The 18794-nt window shown below is 31.1% G+C and overlaps 1 protein-coding gene across 1 annotated transcript; it reads right to left on the bottom strand.

Annotated features, from left to right (window-relative positions):
• Nucleotides 1-500: 500 nt before the first annotated feature.
• On the bottom strand, nucleotides 501-1164 carry LOC145089830 (uncharacterized). The gene is made up of 2 exons (XM_079028223.1): nucleotides 1147-1164; nucleotides 501-1073 (listed from the first exon to the last, which is right to left on the bottom strand). Exons 1-2 carry the CDS (start codon nucleotides 1162-1164, stop codon nucleotides 501-503), a joined length of 591 nt encoding a protein of 196 aa, XP_078884349.1.
• Nucleotides 1165-18794: the final 17630 nt, after the last annotated feature.

The following is an 18794-nucleotide window of genomic DNA, read 5'->3' as shown; positions in this document are numbered from 1 at the left end:
AATCACAACCAGATTTTCTCAAACGTGAAACTGAAATGATATTTCTAGTAATAGAAGTAATTAAACACACATTGTCTAATGTCAAGTACATACCAGATGGTAAACATAAATCAAAATGTCCTAAAGCTTGGACCGCAACACGTGCTCCATTTCTGACATGCAATACCATCTCGTCTACTTTCAGTTCCTTACTCTTGCTGAACCCCTGTAATGAATTACAAATATGAGTTCCACAACCAATATCTAATACCCAAGTGTTAGATGAAAAGTAAATAATCTCATTTTAATCATGAAAATGGATATACCTGAAGGGCCTATCCCGACCTTCTTGTTCTTCAACTCAACACGGTACTTAGGACAATTCCTTTTCCAATGCCCGACAACTCCACACTCAAAGCACGTGTCATCTTTGACAACCTTTTCCTTCTTTTTGGGAGGTGGGTTTTGGGAGCTTTCTTCTCTTTTCCCTTGCCAGCTCGTGGCCTTCCCTTGAAGTTCTTTCATTTGTTCTTTTTGACCTTTCCTTCCCTAATCATGAACACTTGGGGGGTTTTACTTGGGATATTATTTTCTGTAGTTTTTAGCATCCCATGCAACTTAGAGATAGGTTTCTCCCACCCATTCATGTTATAGTTCATGATGAAAGCATTGTAAGACTTTGGCAAAGAGTTCAGAATGATATCTGTAGCCAAGTCTTGTGGATATGGAGAGCCCAATATATCCAATTGATCCACGTAACTTTTCATCTTGAGAACATGTGTGCTCACATTCTCACTCTCCTCCATTTTCATGGCATGGAGTGATCTTATAGTGTCAAACCTTTCGGTTCTATCTCGTTTACCAAACATCTCCTTGAGATGTTCAATCATGTCAAAGGCAGTGTAGTGCTCTAGATCCCGCTGAAGATCGGGAACCATAGAGGCAAACATAAGACACAGAACATCAAGTGAATCATCTATATGCTTTAGCCATGCATCATGTGAAGCCTTTGGGAGAGCAGTTGGTTCATCAGGGGTTTGTTTTTCAAGGACATAGTCTTTCTTTTCTTGTTTCAAAATGATTCTCAAATTTCTCTGCCAATCCAAAAAGTTGGAGTGGTTGAGTTTTTCTTTGTCAAGAATTGATGTTCATTGGGTGGTGTGTTACAGTAGTTGGTGGTGCCATCTACAAAGTTTAACAAAGTTTTCATTTAGTATATAATTCTTTAAATAATAATACCCTTTTGTTTCCAGAAACATTATTTATTTAAAATCTAGGATCCAAGTTACAAATCAAATAAATGGTTAGGTATCCTTTATCTCATTTACTCAATTTTCACAAGGTAAATAACTTGTATTAATTACACCATTTGTAATTCCTAGATGTATGAGACCCTTAACAATCCATTTGTTAATTTGACATGTTTGGTCTTATCTATGCCTTGGAACAATCTTGCTTAGGTGACCTTTATCACAAGAGGTTTCCAATCAAGTCATCCAATTAGAAAAACTTGTATAATTGACTTATAACATGGTTATAGAAATCGCAAAAATACTTTGGCCACCAAAAGATGATACTAATGGTTAGGTATCATTTATCCCACTAGCATCATACAAGTGATGTGCAAATTGTTTCTAAAGTTAGATGACATAGACTTGTATTTTGAAAAAAAGATTTGAATGTTTTATTATTCTATTTAAAACATGTGATATCCTGACAATTGCATCATTCTAATATGTCATGGTATCAATTTTTCTAAAAAATCAGTTTTAAGGTTCCTATAAAAAACCGTTTTTTTTTCTTTCTTTTTTTAAATATTTCGGCTTTGTTCAAGTTAAAATTAATACCTAGTATTAAGTTTGTGTTTGAGCCATGTAGAACCTTTTAATATTGTTTAATAAAACTTCCTTTTATTAAATAATACCTTGGAGTTTGAATAAGTTATAAAAACATGATTTTTTACACTTATAATTCAATATTTCAAAAGTTGCCGTAATTAACAGTTTTATAAAATCGGTTTTTATTTTTGGCTAAAATATGTTTCATCCGATGTCCATATTTTATATTTTTGAAATCCAAACTCCATGTGATGTTTATTTTTGTTCAAAAAATAGTTTGGATTTATGAAAAATATTTACTTGAAAAATAAACAACACAAGCATGCATTTGACATAAACAAGCCTTAAACTATATAACACTTTTGTGAGCCAACACAAAAGTGTTAAGTCCTTCCTAAGGGACAAAGAGACCAAATATTACAAATTGTTCTTCATGTGATCTTCAAGCTCCCACTTGCAATGACAACCAACTTTGTTGCAATTTTATAAAAACTTTATAAAAGCTATGAACCTTTATAAAACCGTGGGTCCCCATGGTTCTTCAAGAAATGACCTCCACCTTCATCTTGTTACACTTTTTCATAAAATAAATCTAGTGTAAAACTAATATGTTACATAAAAAAATAACAAGAATAAAAACTAGCTACTTCTATTACACACTTTATGAATAAAAGAATATTACAAACCATTTTCAACCAAATCACACAAACAACAACACAAATGGCCCAAAGCTTGTTTATGCACTCTAAAATACATATAAACATAAAACAACCTTTGTTTTTCTAAGACAACTTTAAGTGACAAAAATGCATGTAAGTTTTGTCACATAAAATAACAATTATAAAGTTGTCACATAAAATAAGAATTATAAAGTTTTTAAAGAAAATATGTATGAACTTGTTTTATACAAAAACAAGTTATCCATATTCTCCAAAAACTAAGATTTCCATAAATAAAAAAAATCTAACCAACTTGCAATGTGGATTTGATACCAATTGTTGGGTTTTAGTAAAAAACTTAGTTTCAAAAACTTCAAATAATGGCAAATGGAAGACTTGAGTTTTATAAATAACATAAACATTTTATCACCCACCAAGGATCATCTTGCAAGTAAAAGAAAGATTTGAAACACAACCATAAAAAGAAGAAGTTGTAACAACCTTTGAAGCACTTTGAGTCCTCTAAGGGAGGCTTGGAAGTTGATGGAGTGAGGTTGAACCCTTGAGACACCGACAGTGTTCCAACTTGATGTAATGCTAGTTACAACTCTTAAGCTTTAAGTCAAAACAAGATTATGACTTAAAGAGAAGACGCAAGCAACAAATATCTTCAAGATTCAAAACTTGAGAGAATATGGAGAAGGGAAGAGGAGCTCTCGGCTCTTGCTTAGTACAAGAAGGAGATTGCAAGAGTGCAATCTTTATATAGTCATAAGGTGAAGACAATATCCACTAGATCTTAATACTTTTTGCAAGCAAGTCTCTATGTCATGAGTATGTTTCTTCTAGCTTGTATTCTTTACATTAAACAAATACAAAAGGCCATACCCTTCACTAATCTACACTAGTTTCGGCCATGCCCTTTAAAAGAAGACAAAATGTTTAAATTTTATAAACTCTAAGTTTATAAAATATAAACTTTGTCTTTAGGTAAAAGACAAAAGACTCAACTAGTCAAAAATGTTGTACCTGCCTTATTAATTTGTACATTATGAAATAATTATTTCCTTGAAATAAATATTTTCCCAACTTATTATAAGAGTTTATGAATATTTATTAAAATCAATTTCTAATAAATAATCATTTGTATCAAGTTGTTGTTACTGTGACCATTTGGATCATATGTTATTTAACAATATCATTTTAATATGACTCTTGAACATACTAGATCTTTCAATATATATATATATATATATATATATATATATATATATATATTTAGGGTTAGGTTATATTGTTTCTAGTAACTATTGTGTGCCAGAATGCACAGATCTGGACCATGAGATGAATAGAATCAACAATCATTATTTGAGGGTCTATGATATTACAATAGGGTAGCATGTATCCTATAATCACACAAATTTCAGCAAAAGGGTATTTTGGTCAATTAACCTATTTTAAAAAAGGAAAATTTTGGATTTTAAGGGATCATTAATTCCCTTATTTTTAAAAAATCTGAATTTTTTAAATTAATTCTAATTCAAATTTTAATATTACTTTTAATAATAACCGATTTTATTCTGTCAGAATGATAAAAAAGTCAGCAATAAACTAATAAACATATTGCGGTTTTATTCTTGCAGAATATTGTTTCATTTAATATACTTTTTATATTAAACATGCTTAAAGAACTATACAACATATTATCAAGAATAACATTTTCTAAAGAATACAGATTTTATTCTTTAAGAATCACTATTTACATTCATCGGTAAAGAAAAAGACTATAAACAATTATTACAATCATTCTAAAAAAATTATGACTAATAATGGTTTAACGATTACATTTATTCTTAAAGATTAAAACTAAAAATGGTTAAAAAAGAAAAAAAAACATCAAAATCTAACAAAAACACTGCTCTATTCCGAAAGAATATTATTGCTAAGAAACAATTTATATATTCTGACAGAATACATTCTATTAGAATACAAATATCGTTCTCCATGTTTTCTTCATTTTCCACATTAATGACAAGATCTTCAAAACCTAAATTCACAAGGAAAACATAATCAACTTTCAAAATATTAAAAATTTTAGTGCATTAAATAGAATAAAACAATTAATCAATATTCCATTCCAACAGAATTGGAATTCGTGATTCAAAATCAAAATCAAAAGGCAATTGGATGAAAAATTCATAGATGAGGGTTCATTTTAATTAATAAAGTTTGCAAAGTAAATGACTTACACAGGAGGGTATACCTCCTGTGTTCGGTTTTTAAGAGAATAAAAACTATAAAAAATATCCATATTCCATTCCAACAGAATTGGAATTCTTGATTCCATTCCGATAGAATTTGAATTCAAGATTCAGTTACCGTACGCATTCTATTGGAAAAATATCAAAGTGAAAAATGCATAAATCAGTAGAACAATGGAGATGATATGCATAATCGATAAACATTCGATAAAAATTCAATCACTAACCATGAATACAATTTGAAGCCATGACATGTTGAGCGATCAATACGGTAATATTTCTCTTTGGCATTTCATCAAACACTTTTAGGGCAACTGTTAATTTGGTCCTAACAAAACCATCCAATTGTACTAAAATCGAAGCACATTGATCAAATCTCAGATAATAGAATATTGTAATCAATAAAGAAAATAAGATACCTAATTGAGTTTTAAATTAACTTTTATTCTGTTTCAACATGTGTTTCCTTTTGATTGATAGTCAATGAATCACCAAAGAAGCAACATCCAGTTTCCTTATTTCTTCTTCTGAGTATCATTTTCCAGTCAAGAACACGATGTTGTTCTTGACAAATCAATCAAGAAAATGGGACATCACACCTTCATTTTCACTGTCAAAACACCAAAGCTCAAACACCCAATCAAAACACCCATGGATTTCCTTCAAAACTCAAACCCATATCCCCTTCATTATATCGATTTTCCAGGAAAACCCAAACACCCCAATGATTTCTATTAAACATCAAATAAAAAAAAGAATTTTTTTACCTGATTGATGATCGACGACCAGTAAACCAGCCAAACACCCCTTGATCGACGAATGATAACACCTCTTGCGGCCAATCAAAGATCGGAGACCCTTTCCCTTACTTCTCGTCGATCCTCACTGCCAAACCACCCTCATCGGAGATGCTGTTTGTCACCACCCACGTTATTGGCTGCAAATCCTTCCTCCCTCGTTCTTTCTGTAAATCAACAGCAGCCAAACCCCCATAGAATCATCGACCACCACCAAGTTCTCTCATCCCCCACTCCTTTTCGTGTCGGGTTTAAGGCTTCAAGGGTGGCTCCCTGCCACACACCACTGTCTTCTTCATTGTAAATCTTCGATTAAAACTTCCATTCTCCTACAAGAAATCCTCGAGAAATTATTTTGAGACGAGATGATTTTGTGATCGACGGCCGACTGATAAAGGGATATTAGTTTGGTAGAGTTTAACTAATTAAGGAGATATTAATTGAAATATTTTTTTACCATAATTAGATAAACCAAGTTTACCATTATACCCTTTTTAATTTATTTAATGATTTATTATTTCCTAAATTCTCATTGGTGCGTTTAGGAACACAATACTTGCTAAAAACATTTGAACCTAACTCGTTTTCTCTCTCTCTCTCTCTCTCTCTCTCTATATATATATATATATATATATATATATATATATATATATATATATATATATATATATATGATGGGGGGTTTTCATTTTTTTAACAAACAAGAGAATGAACGGAATTGAATTGGCTCTAAGATTGATCTATTTTCATTTTACTCGGTGTAATTTCATCAACTTATTTGTAAAATAATTACAAATTCCAATCAACATGTGAACTTGACGAGTACCACCATGTGGCCTGTTAAATACTTAAATTGCATTGAAACGTGGATATTGGAATTTCTCATAATTATATTGCAATTTTTGTTGGTGTTTTTAGATCATCAATGTGTATTTAAGTGTAATGGATTGACTTGTTGACCAAAATCAATCTTGATTAATATTAAACAAGGAAGTGCAGAGTGCACACTTATTTAAGTTTATTCAAGATTCAATGTAGACTATCATTTAGAGGCGAAGCCGCTGAACGAATGGGGTTGTGGGGGCAGCACCTCCGGGAGCGGGGTCGAAGGGGCGGCAACCCCTGGCGGGATCCAAGAGGCATCTGCCCCTAGCTAGAAATAAACCCAGTTTTGGACTTTGTTTTGACCTTTATAGAAAGAACCCGAATTAGTGACAGTTTTTAGACATCAAACTATTTTAGTGACATTTTTATGATGGAAAAAGTACTTAACCAATTTTGGTCTTCATTGTTTTATGGTATACTCGGAAATCATAACAATCATATTCTCTGTTCTTGCTCTCATATTCTGGGTCTTATCCGATTAAAGATTTAGAGTACCATCCAAATACTTTAATTTGAAAGTGATATCATAATTTTCAGAATTTCCAAGCCTTTCTATACCCAAATTTTCTAACAATTTTTTCTCCTTGTGATATGATGCACACTTTTTTTTATCAGTTCATAAGCTTATAAATATAGTAGTAAATATTGCTTGCTTTGACCGGTGCTAAAAGTATGATGATTGATTTTTCTGACTTTGTTTTAGGATTGAAGAACTTGTATTCCTTATGCCTACAGAGATACAAAAACAAGCTTTACCAATTGTATTTTTTTGGCCATGATTATATTCTACATGCCTTCTGTTTATACATTTTTCATGGAATTTTTCATGATTATGATGTGGAGTAGATTGTTGACATATATCTGTATACCAAATTTATCCCTATGTAAAATGGTTTCTTTATAAACATTATCATATAACGTCTTCCATGATTTTTAGTCTTTCCAAAACTAAACTTTTTCTTGACTTTTAAAGATGAAGATACTTGGGATTTTCACGAAAGAGTGAATTTCTTTTGTAACTTTCAAGCTTAACGTTTTGTTGGTAAAATGCATTGCTGGATCCTTTAGAACAAACAAAAATTGACAAATTGATGGTTTAAGAAGTTGATTAATATGTTGCAACATTTTGAGTTAGGTCTCTCAGACGGTAGGTAAAAAATAAAAAATACATAAATATTTTGTGGTATTTAACACATTTTTATTGTTAATACATTTTTTTATGGGTAACCCACCATAATCTCTCTTCATCTCTCGATTTACAGAAGGTAAGTGACAAATATAAGTTTCACATCAAGTAGGTCTAAAAAGTCACTATTTTATTTTGATTTCATTCAGAATCTATATAACCTCAGGTGTCAACATTTATAGTTCATATGCATGATTTCTTATTGTCTGTGATTTAAATGTAGAAAAATACCCTTATCAAATTACAACTCTATTTAAATCTTTGAATTATTTTCTAACTTTTTAATTGAATTTTATTAAATTACAACTCTTTCAGATTAAATTTCGAACTTATTTTGTATTTTTTCCATTATTAAATTATGAAAGATGTGTCCTAAAAGACTTTTCAACAATTCTCGATAAGTAGGTAAAATTTATGTGTTTTATATTAGAAACATAAATAAATTCAACCTATATGTGCTATTTTCGAAAATTTGTTATGTTGCTTTTTTGGAAAAATCATTTCGATTCTTGAGATTATGAAATCCACTACATTTGTTTTGAAATTTTACTAATAAGGTTTGAATAAACGGTTACATATGGTTTGGTGTGATCCCCCCATTTCTAATTGCCACCATGGTTTCTCCATTTTTTGCAATTCTTTACCCGTAATAGCAACGTCCTTGTACTTTTTACTTTAATACAATAATTTACTCTGCAAATTTCAGGTAATACCAACTTACTCTACTATTTTTTACCAATATAGACAATGTACTTTACTTATTTCTCCTAATAGCAATATATTTATATTTTTTAGCCTTAATAGCAACTGTGACTCGATAATGTACTATAGCTCTTTACACATAATAGCATCTTTACCAATAATGCCAATATGTGACAAATAAAGTACAATGGCCATATTGGTAGAAATATGTTGTATTCACTTCTTCATTTGGTATATGCTCAAAGTTTGGATCTTTTTCTATTAGATATTATCTACCATGTTGTTTACATGTAATGTGTCACCACAATTTGCAATTCAACTTGATTCATATATTGCTTACCAATATTCAAGTATTTTTACCTGACTTCAAAAGAAATCCATACTAAGGAATCGTATGGCCTTTTTTCCCCATGATTATTATCCTTTATAAATTCTTATTTATTCGTATTACAGGTTTGTAAAAGGTACAAATGGGTCACAATAATGGATTCTTACAGTAGAATGTAAGGCTTCAAATCTTAATTTTTTTTAGCTCTGGTGGTTCATATAGTTATCTGTCTTTTTATTGATATTTTTTTTTTTGTGTTTTCAGGAGTAAAAACATGTGTGAAAGAAGGATGTTTTGTGAATGATACATATGGCTGTTTAGTTGTTTCCATCTCATATACACTTTTTATAAACATTGTATAAATTTAATTTGGTTAAGAAATTCTACTTTTTCTGGTTGAAGTAGGATCTTTCTATTTACCTACATACTTACATTATTCCACTGACTACTTGTGGAAATAGGATTTAGTGAAAAAAAACTTTCTAAAAAAAATTCCAGCTTTACAGTTACTTACAGTAATAACAAACAGCTTACAAAGAAAAAGGAACACCTCCATCCCATGTGGAGCATGGGTTCACGTTCTAGTTATTATTAATTTTGGATTAGGGGAAGTCTAAAAAAGAAAAAGGTTTTTCTTACATGACGTTTCAAATAGTTCTGTTATAATAGAAAACAAAAGTAGTTATCTCTTAACTTAATTATTGTAGTTAATAAGTGAAATCTATTTTTAAAATGTGGCTAATAAAATGGCAATACAACAAACCTTCTCAATTTTGATATTTTAAGTAATCAACTTTTGTTTTTGCGACTTAACTTTGTAAAACACTAGTATATTTTAGCAAAGAATCCACGGTTCAAAAATCACATAGAAAAAACCAAGGTAACATTCATACACGTGACGTGGCGAGGTTTGATGATGTCGAAAGTGGAACTACTCTGATTATCTTCTTCAAAGAGATTTCTTCTTGTGAGTTTTCCAATCATGTTTTTGTTGCGTTTCACTTTCACATCATTTTTTGATGTATGTTCACTTTTCTTTCAACTTTTTCAATCATTTTCACAAAAGTCATACGGTCTCTTTGTTTCTTTTTTGGTTGAGTCCTTTAGGGATAAAGGGAGCCAAATTAATAACCACTTTTGTGTCAATAAAATATTATACAAACTGTAATTTTGGACAGATACGAATAAATAAATATTTTATCATCATGTTTAATAATGACAACCAACAAATAATTGTTTATTTAATAATCCGTTAGATTACTATTATATACGATCGTATTAAAAAATAACATATTTAGTAAGACTAATAGGAAAAAGGTCATTACCTGCGACAAAAGTCGCCGGTAATACTAATAGCGGCGACGCGACTGAGTCGCCGCTACTGTCTCGTCGCTATTGATCAGTTTGTCGCCGTTATTGACTATGTCTCCGCTAATGAGTATTGTCGCCGCTAATAAGTTAGTCGTCGGTAATGACGTCTGTCGCCGGTAAAATTGTCGCCGGCAAAAGTGTCGCCGGTAATAACTTCTGTCGCCGGTAAAAGTGTCGCCGATAATTTTTTTTCAAATTTTTAATTTTTTTAAATAATGATTTTGGTTGTCGGTGATAATATCGCAGGTAAAAGTGTCGCCGGTAATAACAATATTCGATTAAATATCAAAACCAATAGTGTCGACGCTAATTACAAAACAAACATCCTATTAAATATCAAACGTAATAGTGTCAATGCAAATTACAAACAAACATCCAAATACAATTAAATATCAAAAGTCATAATATCCGAGTAGCAAAACAACAAAATTTTTACAATCTACCAAGTAGCAAAATGAGACAACATATGCAAATAAAACCCATCCTTACATATCATCATCGTCGTTCCCATCGTTTCCTTGATTATTTTGGGATTGAAAAAACGAATAAAGCTCATCCTTACATGCCGGGTCGGCGAGCATTACACGAAGATTTTCCAACTACATAATTAATAACAATATATATAAACTTATAAGTTAGATCGTCAAACATAAACAAAAACTATCAAAATACATTGTTATTTTTAAACTAAGAAAATCAAAGTACATTGCTATTTCTTGCACTTGGGACAAAAACCAAATTACCAAACTTTTTAGCAAATAATCACCACAAAACCAAAACTACCAAATCAACATGCATTTTACGATGCTAAAGTAGATTGCTATTTTTAAACAAAGATAGAAAACCAAAGTACAATGCTATATGTTGCATTTGGGACAAAAACCAAATTACCAAACTTTTTAGCAAATAACCACCACAAAACCAAAACTACCAAATCAACATGCATTTTACGATGCTAAAGTAGATTGCTATTTTTAAACAAAGATAGAAAACAAAAGTACATTGATGTATTTTGCACTTGGGATAAAAACCAAATTACCAAACTTTTTAGCAAACAACCACCACAAAACCAAAACTACCAAATCAACATGCATTTTATGATGCTAAAGTAGATTGCTATTTTACCTGTGATGGTGGTTGTGATGGTTGCGAAGGCTGTGGAATCGTCGGGAGACCAAAAGGTTTGCGGCCAATGCCTCTAATGTGGCCACGTCTCTCTCCTAATACTTTCTCAAACGTAGCTCTTTCTTGAGCGGGCGATAACTCACTTTCACCTTGAGTTTGTTCTAAAAGCTCTTCAACTAACCGATTCTGTAACTCCCAAAAGTGAGTAACAATTAAGTATAAATAAACATTTAAATATATGATAAATTTATAATTAAATACTTACATATTGTTGTTCCGATTCAGCGGTAACAAATACACCATTCTTATCGGGATGAGCTTTGCGAAATGTTTCCACTCTCTTAAGGTTTTGTTTAAATTTAAAAATTAGATTATATTTTAAATAAATAATTACATGTATCGTACGGTACCTTCTTATAGCAAGTACTGCTATACGAGCTCGAACCCCCACGATTCACATTTGTTTGCTTTTCACGGATTTTTTTGTTCCTTTCTGAAGCAATTATGTGTTCGTCAGTTTGAAAATACTCAACTGTCTTCGCCCAGTTATCAACAAGCATACCATCCGGAGGATTGGCCAATGCTCTCGGGATATCTTCATACCCTCCGACCATCTTGAAATATTCTTTTGCGTCGGCTTTACGCTCTCGATAACCTTTTAACAAGGCTGCTTGAAAACTCTCTGTCAATAGAGTAGCTTGTGCATCCTGGTAGATTTGATTGAGATCAAACTTTGTCTACAAAAAAAAAAGTTAACCAAGTAAAAAACAATTATAGTTAAACCTATAAAATATATTTAAATAAATAATTATCGCTAAATGTTGTAATACAGTGTCCTTTTATCAGGGGAAACTCTTTTCCAACTCCATTTGTCAAAAGGGACCATCTGCCACATTGTTTTTCCAACTTCTCGGGAAAACATGTCTCCCGCCTCTCCTACGGGATTAAATGTGATATCCCTATCATATTACATGCCTATTGGTTTTCCTTGGTTCTGTAAGATTGCTTTTTCAAGCTTTATATTTTTTGCTTTTCCTCGAACTTTCCTTCGGGCACGTTCCTCAACTACAAATGCAATTAAAAATTATTAGAAACGATATTTAATTTATGATAATTGAACAAAAATAGTAAATAAAAATTCATGATAAGACTTACCGCCCTGCTCGTGCTGGCCAGGACCTCTACCACCTGGGAAAGGTGGGTCCTCAGCTCCGTCTCCCCCATGTCCACGACCCATGACAGCAGCCATGGTAAACATAAACAAAAGCCACACTCTCATCATTTCCTGAAAAATTATAAGATATACAAATACAATTTTTATTATAGATACACATTACATAGAAATAAACATTTAGATAGGAATAAACATTTCTATTTAAACTCGAAATCCAAATAAAGTTCATATTACCGTCGAGATTAAAATATATATAAGTTTTTAAACAATTTTATAATTTTTTTTGTGTTTTTTTTTTCCAATTATAACAATAATTTTTTTTTCAATTATAGCATCCTTTAACCTATTTTTATGGTAACCGATTATTATTGGTTATAAAAATATAATTTTATGAATTAATTTGAAGATTATAAGTTAACTATATAACTTATTGGTTAATTAATTTGTAGTTAGCTTGAGTAAAAACTAGAAACTTTCTAGTTTTTGTATATAAGTTTTTAAACAATTTTATATATATATATATATATATATATATATATATATATATATATATATATATATTTGTGTTTTTTTCCAATTATAACAATAATTAATTTTTATTTTCTTTTCAATTATAGTATCCTACTTATAAGAAAACCACATAATTTTACATAATACATAAGAACATGAAATTCACATACTTTTACATACATATTATGTTGTTGTATTGTTCTCTTTTACCGTCGGGATTAATATATATATATATATATATATATATATATATATATATATATATATATATATATATATATATATATATAAGTTTTTAAACAATTTTATAATTTTTTTTGTGTTTTTTTTCCAATTATAACAATAATTTTTTTTATTTTTTTTTTCAATTATAGCATCCTTTAACATATTTTTATGGTAACCGATTATTATTGGTTATAGAAATATAATCTTATGAATTAATTTGAAGATTATAAGTTAACTATATAACTTATTGGTTAATTAATTTGGAGTTAGCTTGGGTAAAAACTAGAAACTTTCTAGTTTTTGTATATAAGTTTTTAAACAATTATATATATATATATATATATATATATATATATATATATATATATATATATATATTGTGATTTTTTTTTTCAAATTATAACAATAATTTATTATTTTTTTTTTCAATTATAGCATCCTACTTATATCAAAACCACATAGTTTTACATAATACATAAGAAGATGAAATTCACATACTTTTACATACATATACACCAAATACAAATACATACACATACACACAAAATAACATCCTACTTAAACCAAATACACATAATTTCACATATATACATAATAACATCCTATTTATACCAAATACAAAAATTTCACAATCATATATCACATTTACAACAAACATACATACATTCACATACACACAATAACATTCTACTTATAACAAATACATATAATTTCTACCAAATACTAATATACCACATATACATCAAACACATACATTGGAATATATATACCAAATTCACATATATTCAAACAAATACGAAATATACAATCTAATTTTCACATATGACAGTTTTCACATAATTTCATATATAAATACAAAATTCACAAAAAAATGAAATAATAGAACCTGTAGTGGCGGAAATCAACGGATATGTAGCCGGAAAAACTAGTCTTCACCCGAAATTACCCTCACCGGAAAAACTGAACAACACCACCAAAATCACTGAAATTGAACAATTTATTGCAATTTAGTCATCAAAATCAGCTTTTAATAATCATCAAATGTCCCTAAAGGCTAAACTACAACTGACAGCTATACAACTAATTGCAATTCAATAACCACAAACAAGAAATTGAATAACTTGCTTCTAATCCAAAACAACACCACCAAAAACAAGAATATGAACAATTTATTACGATTCAATCACCAGATAAAGCTACAAACCGAAATTAACATACAAAATAAAAATGAAATCACCAAATAAACTTACTTTTCTTCAAGAAATGGAGGTAGAAATTAGTCCCAAAGGCTTTAACCACACCTAGAGATATTTTCTTGGAACAATGTGGGGAGAAATTTGCTTGGAAGAAGCAAATTGAAGAGAAAATCGGCGAAATGGTGAAGGAAATTGGAAGCAAACAGAAAGGAGAATGAAGAATGGAGAGTTTCTGCGTGCGTTTTTTTTATCTGCGAGAGGTAATAGCGGCGACACCAGACCCTTTACCGGCGACAATTAGTAATAGCGGCGACAAACTGGAGGGAAGGGTACCGCGTCATTTTTAGTGAGCTATTAGCGGCGACTTTTTTTAACCTTTAGCGGCGACATCTGTGTCGCCGGTATTAGGTTAGACAGGATAAGACACCCCACCCGTTGGATTGGATATCTCATTGAACGGTTGAGATGCAATAGAGGGGGAAAGTGCGGATTCGGGTGACAACCCTTTAGCGGCGACACTATTACAGACGACTTTATCTAAAGTTAACGACTTTAAATGCCATTTTCTAAAATTTGAAACTTTAAAATAATCTTTTTATAATTGAAATATGCTTGATTTAATGTTATTCTCATATCCACACACCAATCAAAAAAGTTAACGATCAGATAAATATAAAAACATCCACTACCCTAAATTAATCCCAGTTATCCTAACACTATTTTTTACGGTCTAACCCAATTGACTGTTTTTGACAGAGCCCGTTTAATATACCAATTAAAATTATTTCTGGACGGATAGATCGTCAAACGATTAATCAACTATGTTTAGAATGGTTTCTAGAACATTGATAATAACTATTTGGACAATCTTGAAAGAAGGTATAAATAACACTTTTACAGTTTGTAAAAACTATGCAAAGTTTATACATCCTCAAATACAAACAAAATTAATAATGCAAAAAGGTAAAATATAGGATAAAAAAAGCAAATTTTATTATACATTGGTGGTTTATTGACTTCACATAAATCGTACACTTATTTGGATAATTTGTGTTTATTGAGCTTTGAATATGGTACCAAAAAACCATAGAGAATACGTAAACTATTGTTCAAAATATTCATGAAAATGATTTATTAATTTAGAAGCAAACACTTGAAATTATGTCAACTTGTAGACGTCCAAATGAATCCATGCGAACTCTTGTAGGACCGTTCTAAATTTGGCACTCATATAAATTCTCATTACCTAATCAAAGGGTTTGTTATAAGAACTTGTTGGAAATGTTGTCTCAATCAATGGATTAAAATTTCAAGTCGATTTTGATTTTTGAAACAAACATATAAATGTGAGTATATTAATAAATATGTAAGCAAGTTATTCTATTTTTTTGGAGTTCAATACTAGGTTATTAGGATGTGGCGGGTTCTATTGGTTGTGTTCCTAGTAAAGCACCGTTCACTTATTTAGGTCTCATGGTGGGTGGTAATATGTCTCGTATTGCTTCATGGGATGTTGTGATTGAGAAAGTTACTTCCAAACTTTCTTATTGGAAGGCTAAAAGCCTCTCGGTAGGGGAATATTGATGTTACTAAAATCAATTTTGGGTGTTGTCCCGACGTAATTTATGTCTCTTTTTAGAGCTCCAAAGTTTGTGGCAAATCGATTGGAGTCATTTAGAAATTCTTTCTTCTTGGGGGTTGATTTGGAAAAACACCAAATGACTTGGGTGAGATGAAAGAAAGTTTTTGCTCACAACCAATATGGTGGTCGCGGGGTTAATAGTATGTTTGCTTTGAATCGTGCTCTTCTTTTTAAATGGGTTTTGCAGTTTCTTTCGTTTCCTAATGTTTTATGGGTTAAAGTGATTGAAGCCATTCATGGTAATCATGGTTTGATTGGGAAAACTTTACCTAGACATATTGGTAGTTCTGTTTAGGTTTCTATCATTAAGACTTTTGATTCCTTAAGATCTAAAGGTATTGAACTTTTGTCTTTTTGTAAAAGAGTGATTGGGAATGTCAGTTTACTACCTCTTTCTAGGATGATAAATAGATTGGTAATGGGGGCATTGAAGTTAACCTTTCATAGGTTGTATTCTCTTGTGGTGGATAAGCAAATTACAGTTTCCTTGAAGATGCAACAACCAGGGTGGAACATTTCTTTTAGAGGAAGTCCGAGAGGACGGGTAGAAGTGGAGCAATGGGCCGACTTTTGCACCTTATTGTCTTCGGTTTTGCTCTCTTCTTCTGACAGACGGAGTTGGTCTCTTGATGGCACGGGGTTATATTTAGTGGGCTTTGCTAGATCGGAAATTGATAAGCATTTTCTTATTGGTGCTCTTATTGGTATGAGATGGTGGTGGCTTACTCCTATAAAAATGAATGTTTTTGTTTGGTGTCTTCTTTTGAAGAAAATTCCTACTTGAAATAACCTTTCTTCTAGAGGTTTGGAGATGAATTCGATTTTATGCCTATATGCAACAAGGAAGTGGAGAGCGTTCGTTATCTTTTTCTTGGGTGTGATTTAGCGTTTGATTTACTACATTTCTTTGTAGATGGTGGAAAATTTCAACTCCTATTATTCTTTCTTTTCAAGATTGGATTGACTGGTTTACTTCTCCGCGTTTGTCTTCGGTTTGTAAGGAGTTATTGGAGGTCGTTTTCTACACTATGTGGTGGTTTATTTGGTGTTTTCGAAATTCTTTGGTTTTTGGTAAAATAAAACCAAAAAAATGTTTATTGTTTGATAAGGTAAATGTCAGGAAACTAATATTAATTGGGTTTCCTAACTACAAGATCCTATTATGTCTATTTCCTCCTTGTAATTGGTTGTTTTGTCTAGTTTCTTGTTAGCTTTCAATAAAATCACTGATGTTCTAGAAAAAGTTATTATATAATTACTTAAAATGATTTGATAACACTACACTCATCATCATAAAATTCCCTTTGTCAATAATTTTTCTTTAAATTTATATTGACTATATTATTATTTATGTGCGTTCACAAACATAATTATTTTATATAAGATAAATCCACAATAATGTGATAAATAAATGAGATTATGACCAAAATAGACATATTTTGGGGGTATTTTCCAAAACATAAACATAAAAAATGTTCTTTCCACATATAGCTACGGATTTCTCAGAGCTACCTTCGATGGCTCCGCGGAATGAACTTATGCTCCGAGGAATCGATCCGTAAAAAAGCTGAAGAACAGTTCTGCAGAGCTCCGTCCGAGGAATGAACGTTGAAGAACAGTTCCTCAAAGCTCCCACCGAGGAATCGATCCGTCAAAAAAATAATTTGAAGAACAGTTCCGTAGAGCTCGCTCCGAGGAATCGATCTGTCATTTTTATGCATATTCCCCTCCTTAATTTACCTAATTGTCATTCCACGGAGGGTATCCCAATTCCATTGAGTCGTGGAATGCTTGTCTATTTGTGGAAACATGATTTTTTATGTCATTGATGTGTCTCATGTACTGGTGTATGTAAAAATATTCCCGGTCTCCTGAACGACACATGTATGATGCAATCGCACATCCGACACATGCCCATGATTGGTCGTGTGTATTATGAATATTGCTTTGACTATAGTCTATAAAACAAAACTGTAAATGTTAAATTTTATTTTATTTAAATATGGTTAGTCCATATTGCTTTGCCTATAGTTTATAAAACAAAACTGTAGATTTAAAATTTATTTTATTTAAATTTGGTTAGTCCTTCAACCTATATACTTTATAATCAAAAGGCTATACCAAATGATCAAATATATTGTCTTATAAAAATACGACAAAAGTGCAAAAATGCTCCTTATGGTATGCATTTTTTTTTCGGAAACATGTCCAAACCCTTTCAAAATTGGATGAATGGTCATTTCAACAAGTTTGTTTGTGGTTTTAGTCTCTATCTAAACTACTATTATACAATTATTCCTTATATTTTAATGATTTTTATAATATTTATTAAACATTAAAAAGAAAGGGCCCCACATCTCTCTCTCTCTCTCTCTCTCTCTCTCTCTCTCTCTCTCGCTCTCCATTCTTTCAATCATTTTCCTTCGGTATTTATCAATAATTCACTCGAGATCGTAGAGTAAAACCCCATTCAGATAATTACTCATGTTCCTTGGTTTTTAGCTCATAGTTATAGCAACCCCAATTTATTCATTATAATTTAACCCTCTTTTCTCACCGACTTCTTTTTTCTTGGTTTTAAATAAGCTCCCTTTCTCTCTCAAAACCATCATTAAAAAACCATTTGCTATTTTCAAGTGTTTACAGATTAAAGTTGCAGGTTTTTGTCCATAAGTTGTAAAGTCGTTGGGTTTTACTCAAAAGGTGTAAGCTTTTTTTTAATTTAAAAGGAAAAGTTTCACATGACGAAGGACAACAATCTCTTTGAGATTTTTAAGGAGGATGATATTTGGAATGAGAAAAACCTTGGTGTTCTACGAAGGAAGAGCTCCAAAAAGTGAAAACTGATGTGTGCTTCCTTCTTCGTTGTCTCTATTGATGGCATCTCTCATTCCTTCATTCATCGACACCCACAAA

This window comes from Lactuca serriola, chromosome 2 (assembly GCF_051521515.1).
Source record: "Lactuca serriola cultivar US96UC23 chromosome 2, Lser_US96UC23_V15, whole genome shotgun sequence".
NCBI classification, from domain to species: domain Eukaryota; kingdom Viridiplantae; phylum Streptophyta; class Magnoliopsida; order Asterales; family Asteraceae; genus Lactuca; species Lactuca serriola.
This window is presented reverse-complemented; position numbering and strand designations above follow the sequence as displayed.